The sequence below is a fragment of the Agrilus planipennis genome, unplaced genomic scaffold, assembly GCF_000699045.2.
Source record: "Agrilus planipennis isolate EAB-ADULT unplaced genomic scaffold, Apla_2.0 scaffold20, whole genome shotgun sequence".
Taxonomy (NCBI): domain Eukaryota; kingdom Metazoa; phylum Arthropoda; class Insecta; order Coleoptera; family Buprestidae; genus Agrilus; species Agrilus planipennis.
The window spans coordinates 1221635-1233497 of record NW_020439516.1 but is presented as its reverse complement, the minus strand read 5'-3'; the positions used below and the strand labels follow the sequence as shown (position 1 = coordinate 1233497).

Below are 11863 nucleotides of genomic sequence, written 5' to 3'. Positions count from 1 at the left end.
CTCGCTCTGAGGCGTTCCATTTAAGGCTTGAAGTGCAAGCGAGAGCGCGGAACGAGCGACAAAGAGGCACAATCGGCCTCCGCGTTCGGCAGCGTTCGACATCTGTCTCTCTTTTACTTGAGTGAGCGATGCGTCCGCGTGGACAGCTGCTATACAATAATACATTTCCATTTACCTCTTTCTCTATATCCATACACAATATCTATCAAACAAATAAAATTAAAATTTTCTTTTGAAAAAATGAAACCATTTAATCAGTATTTTCTTATGAGGTTGTCACGTTCAACTATCGTCAGTAAACCGACTTTACAGACAACCGATTTTTGTTTAATCACACTTGTTGTTGCTCAGGTTGTTAATATTTAAATACGTAGTTACAATCCTTTTAAGATTAGAGTTGGCGGTTTTGCGATTGATGTAGGAAAATTGACTAGTTTAAGTTAAGGCTTTTACTAATTGCTAAAACGTAATCCGTTAAGTATCTGTCTACAGCTTTTCATCTAAGTTGGACAGGTAAAGTTACTATAAAGCTCAATACAGAAAAGTTATTGAAGCAAGCATCCCTTAATTCAGATTAGATTACGCTCTAAGTAGCAACGATGTGTAATAATGATAACTTTCAATAAATGTCTACACTTATGGGGTTCAACTTTGTACCTAATGGAGACCACTGTTGAAAAAACCCTGAAGGTATGATTCCAAACACGGGTACAGACTGCAAAACCGCAGGTCACAGACCTTTCAGACACTTCGTTTAAAATAACTGCAAGATTAATGGAGCTGCTGTCTGCCTTTGTAGTCGGTAGTTGCGGTCATTTTTGAACTCACTGACCGAGCGGCATGACCTAGAGAAGCGGTTTCCAATTTTTGTTTTGCTACGGAACCCTTTTTGACCAACTCTTTTTTAGCGGAACCCCATCTTCAAAAAAGTAATCTGCTATTAATTTTATGCTTAAGACCTCTATAAGTTGATACAAACCGAAATAGGAACCATGACAAGAACCTTCTCAACAACTGCAGGATTTCAGGATTTTTATCTTTAAGTTCGATTCAAAAGTTATTCAAATTTGAATCAGCTTACAAAGATTTTTGTTTTAGAGAGGTTTTTTAATATCGATCAAGTTCTCATACTGCGACACAGTTAACATTGATGGTATAGTCTGATTTACGAATGGGTCCTGTATGCAGTAGCGATTCTGTAACCCCTCTGGAAAATATTCTTTCAAGGATTTTTTTGAGGTTCAACAGTAGTTCATTTATGGTTTTATTCACATATAATGAGGTTAATTGTAACTCATTTTCTTAGAAAAATCTGTTTAGAAGACGAAAAAATTCATAGGTAACTTTTTGTTCAATGCATTCCATCCAGAAGCCAAATTTGTTTTTTTTTGTCGTTGGAGATATTTTGTATCTCACTGTAAATGTGGTTGTGGTTACTCACTGTAAGGACCTACTGTTTACGTTGAGTTTATCGAATACCTATACCTATCGACCAAATAAGCCATTTTTATTATCCATTTCTCATCATGCAATAGTTCGACATGACTAATTATTGTAACAATTTGTTGTCTAATTCTTCCTTTCGAAAGCCATATCACTTCCGTGTGTAGAAGGAGTGATGGGTCCTGACGTCCGATATCGTCTCGCGGAACCCCTGCGACTCTTCCACGGAACAGCAGGATTTCGCGGAACACCATTTGGGAACCTATGACCTAGATGGTAAGACCATTGCTTAGCCTACGAGACATCGGCTGCCGCTTGCCTCGGTCCAAGTTTTTCTGGCAAATGCTGGAGCAGTCATATTCCACAGATAATCTTTCACATCTCTTCTGTCTTCATTTTATCCGTCTCATCTCTCATCCCAGTAACCACCACCACTACACTAATTCTCGCGATTCCTAAGAGAAGGCTGAAGAGGGACTGTCTACCCACCAACATTAGTAGCTGGTAGGTTAGGTTTGGTAGGATTGAAACACCCAAAGGTTTTACTGTAATCCATTGTTCACGGTCAGTGCCTCAAACAACTCATGCCGAGAGCCTCAATTACGAGCGTTTCTATCAACATGATAGATAGATTCCAAGTAACAATAGAATATTTACTTCAATAATGATTAGATGAGTTGTTTTTGTTACTATATGTGTATGTAATTCCTAATTTCGTTTTCTGTTTTCACCAGAATATGACTGGTTTCAGTCTCCGCGAAGGCATAAGAGCGGCTTGGGAATACCAAGGACGCTACATTACAGATGTGTTTACCGAAAAGGCGATCGATATTATCAATGATCACAACGACGAATCACCATTCTTTTTATTCCTCTCTCATTTGGCAGCCCATTCCAACGGGACTATTACCGAACCGAAGGACATCGAACAGGCTAATAAACGGTTCAATTATATCGAGTCCGAAGAGAGAAGATTGTTTGCTGGTAGAACTAATTCATTTTTTTTTTAACTTGGTCTCCCTCTCCCTCTAGTTTCATTAAAGCCACCTTGATGTTCATCGAGCAGAAATAACCGACGAGACAATTGAGACGGTTCCCGCCTGTCACGTAAGTTTTTTAAAAAAATAGCCGTCTGCGAAAAGTTGATAAGGTACACAATTAGGATACGAATTGTTTATTATTAGTTGAGGTCCTGTTTTCTATGAAAATACTAGTTGGTATTTTTTGTACTATTTTACGTAGGTAACGAGGGTGTAGGTGGTATTATAAAGTTACTCTTGTCTGAGGCTCTATAAGCGAACAGCTTAGTGGATTTACTTAGTGGTCTGACTTAAAAAATTATGGAAACTTCCAAAGTCGTTCATTAAAATATCCCCCATTAGTATCATCATCATCATAAGGTCATCAGTCTTAAGACTGGTTGGACACGTACCTCCACTCTTTCCTATCCTGAGTTAAACTTCGCATTTCCCTAAAACTAGAACAGCCCCCATCCTTAACTATTTGCGAAGAGTAATCTAATCTAGGTCTACCTCTACCCCTCCTAACTCCTGTTTCTGCCTCTAATATGTCTCTGACTAGACCTTCATGCCTGAGAAGGTGTCCTACCAACCTATCTCGCCTATTTTTTATTGTCCCCATTAGTATAGGAATTTTAAAATTTGTGGGCCGCGAAATGCGTGAGGGGTGGACTTTATTGCATTCATATATATATCTTGTAGTTTTCATTCTTCCACAGCTAGCGTATACCAATTGGATATTATTTTAGGGGCTGTTTTGTCATAATTCATAGAATATCGTAGTTCCTTCCTGATTTGGCAGGTGCTGATATCAATTGGGAACTTCAAAATTCCATGGACCATGACATTGAACCCAGAAAACAATATCGATCCAATATTTTAGATTATCCATTTCCAAGGAGTTTAGAATTTTTTAGGTTATTTTCAGTTAAAGAATTAGAGAGCATACATGGAATGTCTCTTTGTCCCCTTTTTACGCTTCTAATACAGTGGTTCCTAACCCTTTTAATATTGTTACCCCTGTTATCTATTAGGAAAACTGATTTTACCCCGACCTTAAAATGTTATCAATACAAACAATACTAGCAAATACAAATAGGTGGTGGCAAAGAGTATTGGCATTTTTAAAGCTATGTTAGCTAGAGCAGAATATTTGGCACCAGATTTTCGCCAAAATGTGCTAAAATTATCGTATAATTTTGAAATTCTACTCCGCAAGTAGTATCCTAGATGTTCTACTTTGGCCGCTACGTCTTCATTTTTAGTAATGATATCATCCGTAGTAAATCGTCTTAATATCCAAGAACTGGACCGACGATTATCCATATCCGGAAGATATTGCTTCATTGAGTTTATTGTTGCAGATAAATTCCGAAACACAGAATTTTCAAATGTAATCTTGTTTAGTTCGATATTTACCAATTGTGCATACAGTTGTATAAACATCGACACCATCTATAATTTTATACTTTTACTATCTAGCTATATTTTATCACATTAGGCCTTAATTATTAGATTCTTTGTTACCCCCACAGAATAATTGATTAGCCCCCGCGGGTGTAATTAGCTCCAGGTTCGGAATTACTGTTCTAATACCAAAAATGTATTTTGCATTTTACAAATAGAAAATACACTTGGAAAAGTATTTTAAAGAAAATACAAAATGCTTTTCTCAAAAAAATATTGAAATGCAAGATAAAAATAGGTTAAAATAAAATAATTCGAAGTGGTCTGTATTCTATCGAAACTGCCAGACGCGGATCGCGATTTCGATCTCTTTGGAACTCATCATCGCGTCGCAGACAGCTTCAACAGAACACAGACCAACTTTTGCCTGCTATCTTAATAGCGCGTTTTAGAAAATACCACAAATGGCGTGGTAAACGCCATCTGTAGTACGATGCAACATTTTAGGATTACGTATTCTCCAACAAGGTCCATTTAAATATATGGATATCCACTTGCTGAATCCCGGCGTAGCTAACCTCAACGTGATAGGCACGTTACCATAATCGAATAAAAATAGGTATATTTTATTTTATATACTCCACTCTGGTCATGACCCACGAAATTCTAAACTAGTGCTATATATATTGCCTACATTTACTTTCCGGAATTAATATATTGTGGAATTTTTCCAAGGAAATTTCCATAAATTATCGTTAGCTAGACCATAATTTATTTATATTTTTCGTGTTTTATTTGTGATTTCTACTTTCGATTTATTTTATTTACGTTTCTGTTGTTTTTCCTTTAAAAGTTGATGGCAAATGTGAAAGGCGTGAGGTATATGCATAAGCAGTGACAGACGTAAAATATATATATTGCTAAGCATTCTTACCGTTCAATTGGGATAATGGTTGTTGGGATAGGGGGGCCGAAACATTTTTCTTGTCTGTAATTTAGATTTATTAAAGTAAAATGTGACTTTTGGGGTATTTGTAATTTTTTTTTGGCGTGTCACTCCTGTGAAAACGTGGCGTAGGTTTAGGTCAACGAAAGAGGATATTTGTAACAGGAACGAACAAATCCAGCAATTTTTAATTTCCCTTCTGACGATGATAAATGTATTCTGAAAGCTGCTTGCTTACCTTTCACTTGTAAGGGAGATATTAGGCCGTTAGTGTAGTAAGAATAATGACGTAAAAAGGAGACCTGGATATTTCAAATGTTGGAGATTAAATTTCGTGCAGAACAAACAATGAAATTGCTTCAGGAAAAACGTTGCCAACTGGTGATGAATATTACCTAAAAAAAAAACAGCTTCCTTTCGAAATTTTTCATTTTTAATGGCCAAATCCTCTTTGTAGAGATTTATTATATTAGTATAGTACATCGTTTCACAAGAAACTTCAAAGATTTCGCAGATAAAAGAGACGATATCAGCTTTGTTGTATAGACACACGTACATAGATATATATATATATATAATGTTTATATTCATTACAAAAGATAGTATTTAAGACCATTAGGGTAGAATGAGAAGATAAAATACTTTTTCAAAAAGAACCTTTCAAATTAAAATTCCATTGTAATGGTGACTTTGTACTCATAAGGAACATTAATTTCTTGGACATGTAGATCAAGATGTCGAATTTATTCGTTCTCATTAGCACATCATAGACAGTTTTGACAGATAACTAGCCAAGGGCTTAATGATATTTGAACTGATGCTATTCTGATTCGGGTATAAGGGTTGCGTCCAGCATCGAAAACAGCTGAAGAAGTTCGCCACATGTGCTAGCGAAACGTTAGGAAGCAACTGCAACACACAACGACCTTTAGAACTAAATCAGGAAAGCATCAGTCTACCAATTGGCAGAGAAAGCATTTATCGATTTATTAAAGATCTTTATTCAGCAAATACCACTGTAGTTAGAAGTAAATATCAGTAGATGGCGACATACTGTCCATAACTCGCTAGTAGCTTTTGTTTTAACGTAATTGAAGCCCAAGTGATATAACTAAGTGTCCCTAGAGGGGAGGGAAACGCAAAATGTTTGAATATGGTGCTATATTTAAATTAAAACATTTTAGATGTTGTAACTGACTTGGACAGATCAGTTGGTGAAGTTGTGAATGCTTTGGAGTATAACGGAATTCTTGAGAACACTATAATCCTTTTATTCATGGACAATGGAGCTGAAGTAAGAGGCTATTATCCAAATGGAGGTTCCAACTGGCCACTTAGAGGTGTACGTTTAACCTTACTAACTTAGTTGTTCAAAAACGCTTCATTTTGAGTTTTTGGCGTTTTCTTTTAGCAAAAATATACCTTGTTTGAAGGAGGAGTTAGAGGTACAGCTGTTTTATACAGTTCGAAGATATCTAATCGATCTGTTATCAGCAATGAGCTTATGCATGTAACTGACGTATTTCCAACACTTTATGAAGCTGCCGGTAACAAAAGAGCATTTGGTTGATTGCTGTTGCCAAAAATCAATTTGGTTTCAGGCGGAGATGTAAATACATTAGGTAATTTGGATGGGGTGAGTCAGTGGGAGACCTTGACTAAAACCAAACCTTCTCCTAGAAATGAAATTTTAATAAACATAGACGAAGTGAATGGCACAAGTGCCATTATTGGTTATGGAGGAAAATACAAACTTGTAAATGGTAGGTCAATCTATGTTTTAATTAAGCAACTGCTAGTTATACAAAAAGCTCTTGACAATGTTAAATGGGACAAGATGTTAAATATAATTAAAAATGTAGGGATGAGTTACAAAGATGGAAGAGGGATACTTAGTTTGTATAAAGAACAGCAAGCAGTTATAGAGATAGGGTTGAAACGTAGAGAAGTAAATATTAGGAAGGGAGTCATACAAGGATGCACACTGTCACCGCTACTTTTTAATCTGCAGGGATAGATATAGAGGGACAAAAGATTAGTATGTTTGGTTTTGCGGTTGTTTTAGCAGTATTAGTATTTGGCAAGGAGGAGTTAGAGATAGCTTTAAATAAAATGGAAGCGGTACTGACATATTAGTACTGTATGAAAATAAATAAAAGTAAAACTAAAATACTGGTATGCAAGGGAAGAAAAGGTAGGGAAAGAGTGAATATAAAGATAGGAGACGAAGAATTAGAAGAAGTGGCTGATTTTAGATATCTAGGAAGTCAGATAAGTCAGAACGGAAGGAGTAGTAAGAATATAAAGCAGAGGATAGCGCAGGGTCGAGTCACCTTCAATAAAAAGAAGTCAATTCGAAAAAGGTTGTTAAAGGTGTATGTTTGGAGCGCGGCGTTGTACGGGTGCGAAATATGGACAGTGGGCGCGGCGAAAAAAAAGGTTAGAAGCGTTCGAAATGTGGTGTTATAGGCGAATGATGACGATAACGTGGATAGAAAAGGTTAGAAATGAAGAGGTATTAGAAAGAATAGGAGAACAGAGGACTCTATGGAAGTCAATAAGAAATAGGCGAGATAGGCTAGTAGAACACCTTCTCAGGCACGAAGGTCTAGCCAGAGACATATTAGAGGCAGAAACAGGAGTTAGGAGGGGTAGAGGTAGACCTAGATTAGATTACTGTTCGCAAACAGTTAAGGATGTGGGTTGTTCTAGTTTTAGGGAAATGCGAAGTTTAGCTCAGGATAGGTAAAAATGGAGGTACGTGTCCAACCAGTCTTAGGACTGACGACCTTATGATGATGATGATTTTAGTTATACGATGTGCATATTTCCAGGTACATTTTTGAATGGTAGTATGGACGTATACTTCGGGCCTTCAGGTCGTGGACAGCAAAGCAATTCTGAGTACAATTTCACCGAAATATTGGAGAGTAGAACGAACAGAGCTTTTCAATCTGCACGTTTGGAATCTCTGACTGAAAGTGAAATAGCAGAGTTGCGACAGAAATTGAATTTAGAAAATTGTAGAGACTTAGTTGAAACAATCGTGGATTGCACGGAACTTTGCTTATTTGATCTTCAGCAAGATCCTTGTGAAACAGTCGATATTAAGGAATCTTATCCTGAAATAGTTCAAAACCTGAGTTCACAGGTGGAGCAGTACTGGAGGGAAATCGTACTACAGCCAGGGCGTTATGTTGACCCTAACGCTAATCCCGACAGATGTTCCAATTCCTGGTTTCCTTGGTTGGATGAACATTACGAGATCTACTGTACAATATGATATTCTATGATGCTCTGATTATTGCAATTTATATTTTCTATATTTGTTGTACTTGTACATATTTTGTTCAAATTAAACCGATTTTTATGCGATAACTAACCTATTGGTTTCACATTGGAATGAATAACTTACAACTCTCATTAGTGTTGATACTCCATTCATATAGATAATATATCATCATCATAAGGTCGTCATTCCTAAGACTGGTTGGATACCCACCTCCACTCTTTCCTATCCTAAGAAAAACTAGAACATCCCACATCCTTAACTATTTGCGAAAAGTAATCTAATCTAGGTCTACCTCTAGAGCTTTTTAATGCTACATTGAACTCTTCTGTCATTATGAGATAACCTAAATATTCTTTCCACTTATCTGCCTTTTCTTCATTTTCTATCAAAATGACCCCTACCTCGTTTTTTATATTATTACTATTGTACCCTACTTCTTTAGAATTCCTTTTAATTATATTATAAGCCTCAACGGTTTCACCTACTTCAAACTTTTCTTCTACTTCTTTAAAGACCTTTTGTCAATCTACTGTTCCTTAACTGCCTACATAGAGGAAAAATTATAATTGCAATATGCGTTCAATATAAGCAACTTCTTGTAACATAGGTATGTATAAAATAATTAATTTAGTGACGCAAACAACTGATTACAATACAAATTCAATAATTTGCTACACGTTTAGCATATAACCGTTACAGTACAAATTTTTTAGTTGGTAACTCACTGTAAGCCAGTTTTTGTCCGTGTGGAGTTTACATAAAGGTTGAATTTGTTTACTTCGAATTTTCGTACTTATGTTTTATTCTTTATTTTACCTTTGAATGTTCGCGACATGTGTAAACAACTTCAAGGACAATTCGTTGACGAGTGTCTAAGGAAGGAAAGATCCTACAGTTTATTGTCGCGTCTATGAATCAGAATATGACTATTCACGGCACTTCTCCAGGGCAGACGCGAAATGACGTTTTCGGGAAAACAGAAATTATTATGTTTTACTCCCACCATCAAAAGTCGACCTACATCGTATGTAATTTGGTGAGTAGAGAAGAATGCTTTCTTTAGAATTCTTTATTAAAAATCTTGGGAATAGGTGGGTGGTGGCGGTTAGGGAGAAGTAGACAAGACGGGCGAGTTGAAGACTACAGAAGAATGAGACTTATATGTAGAATATTAGTTCCCCAAGAATATTTACCAATAAGAATCAAAATAAATTCAGAATAGCAGGGAGATCCGAAACCGGATCATCATCTTCTCAATTGTTGGGTTAGGTTCTATCATCCCGCTCTGTGGTGCTCTTGATGCGTGTGAGTGCCTTTCAATATAGGCCTGAGATGAATACAAGACATTTCTTGATTGGTGAGTCAGTTGGTCTGTCATGCGAAACGCGAGCGACCTTCTTTGGCTACCATTTTAAAAACCCGATGGCGATCACCGTTGGATTTTCCCGTGATGCTCTTGATGGGTTTAGGTATCTCTCAATCCAACCCTGTGTTGAATGCGTGACGATTCTTGATCCTTGTTATGCGAAATACGAGCGCCTCCCTTTGGCTATCATTTTAAAAATTGGATCGCCAACTTGTCATTTGTAAGGCTAGGTTAGGTTAGATCATTCTGCTCTATGATCAGTGTGGGTGCCTCTCAATACAGCCCTGGGATTGCTCATGCTTGTCTTAATATACAGAACATACAAAGTCCAAGTTTTGGATATGGTTCATAATATGTTATTCCTCAAGTAGTCGAGACACAGACGCCCTAGAAAAGGGGTTGGATCATGTGAAGAGTAAGGGGGGGGGGGCAAGAATCCTATCTGCTCACATCTGGCACTGCTCAAAGTTTTAAAAGCACTGACACAGAAAATTAGTTATGAATGTTAAGAGAAATTTCAGGAACTTGTAATTAGTATCCATATATATATATATATGTATGCCACCAAAACCTTGGCAGATGATGTTTATAAAATCGAATAGGGTACATTTTATTTGTTGATGAACAAAGTTTTCTGCTTAAAAAGCATTTCAATGGAGAAAATTCATTTGCTATGTTAATGTAGTAGCATATTAGTGGATGTTGTGCAGTAATGAATGTTTACGTAATTGGACTCTGTGGGGTAAACGGGTTAAAAGCAGTTCTGTGTTTTAGAAACAGCTGCTAGAAACGACGACGCAGATATACAAAACGTATTTTCTCGTTTTTAAGATAATTATTGTCCCAGAATTGCGAGGCCGTCCTATTACCAACAGGTGAAGAGTCTAATGGTAGCATTTGCGTTGTTGTGTTTGCTATTAGGCCTGAAGTGGCCTTCTTTTCCTCTTACGGCTGAGACCGTTTCCCCGTACAGTTGGAAAACGCTAAAACAATAAGTTCTGCTCACGTCTAAATGGATTACCGCGAACTAGATTAATGACTGCAATATTTCGAGAAAGAGAGAGAGAGAGAGATATTGCTAGACTAAGAGAGACAATTGCTAAATGTAATACTTTACGACAACGGAGAGAGCGTTGTTTAATGTTTTTCAGGGACTGGTGGTTTATTTTTAAGTACTAGACGATTTATTGTTGCATTACATTCCACGTATTGCCATAACGTTCTTTCGTTTGGCTCTAAGCCCAGTTACGTCGCAATTGAAAAAGTTATTTCCTCATGCAGTTATGTAGGTATACGGGTGGAGTTATACTTTTATTTACATACTGATGTATATACAATTATGTATTTATTTCAACAACTAGACCTACGACTGACTAGACACCCACCTCCACTCTTTCCTATCCTGAGCTAATCTTAGCATTTTCCTAAAACTAGAACAACCCACATCTTTAACTATTTGCGAACAGTAATCTAATCTAGGTCTACCTCTAGAGTTTATTAATGCTAACATTAACTCTTCCGTCATTATGGGATAACCTAGCTCCACTATCTCCCCACTATCTTCCTTCTCAAATATATTTCCTAACTCATTGTCTGCGTATGGGTTCTCTAAATATTCTTTCCACCTATCTCCCTTTTCTTCATTTTCTATTTCTAATCTACCTCTACCTTTCCTAACTCCTATTTCTGTCTCTAATGTGTCTATGACTAGACCATCATAACTTAGAAGATGTTCTGCCAACCTATCTCGCCTATTTCTTATTGACTTCCATAGAGTCCTCTGTTCTCCTATTCTTTCTAATACCTCTTCATTTCTAACCTTCTCTACCCATGGCATCCTGTTCATTCGCCGCATTTCGAACGCCTTCAACCTTTTCGCCGCACTCCAAACATACACCTTTAGCAATCTCTTTCGAATTTCTAAATTAATTGTTCGCTAGCATAGAAGTGCCTGCTATTCGTTCCATCCTGACTTCCTAGATAACTAAAATCAGTCACTTCTTCTAATTTTCTGTTTCCTACCTCTGTATTCGCTCTTTCCCTAATCTTTCTTTCTATGCATACCAGTAATTTTTTTACTTTTATTGATTTTCATACAATACTGTTTTGTCAATACCGCTTCCATTTAAAGCTACTCTCTAACTCCTCCTTGCTAGATGCTACTACTGCTATATCATCTACAAATCTAAGCATATTAATCCTTTGCCCTTGTATAACTGTCCCTACAGTTGTACTGCCTTTAGTGATGTTGATCGCGTCTTCGATATATAGATTAAAAAAGAACTTTCTACTATTACATAGCATGGTAAAAGTTTACTCTAAATATGTCGAAAGGAGTAATCGATTTTCACATTAAAGTATGGATTAGAATTAGATTAATACGGTTTTAT

General features: G+C 36.8%; 1 protein-coding gene across 5 annotated transcripts in view; it reads left to right on the top strand.

Moving 5' to 3' along the window:
* The window catches only part of LOC108735083 (arylsulfatase B-like), a 15578-nt gene extending 7381 nt beyond the window's left edge, over window positions 1-8197 (top strand). For all 5 annotated transcript variants that reach the window (XM_018466898.1, XM_018466897.1, XM_018466895.1 and 2 more), the window contains exons 5-9: window positions 2178-2427; window positions 6000-6157; window positions 6227-6362; window positions 6417-6578; window positions 7650-8197. In XM_018466898.1, coding sequence (XP_018322400.1) covers window positions 2178-2427; window positions 6000-6157; window positions 6227-6362; window positions 6417-6578; window positions 7650-8098 — 1155 coding nt within the window. In that variant the 3' untranslated portion in view covers window positions 8099-8197. The remainder of the gene's footprint in view (window positions 1-2177; window positions 2428-5999; window positions 6158-6226; window positions 6363-6416; window positions 6579-7649) is intronic.
* Window positions 8198-11863: the final 3666 nt, after the last annotated feature.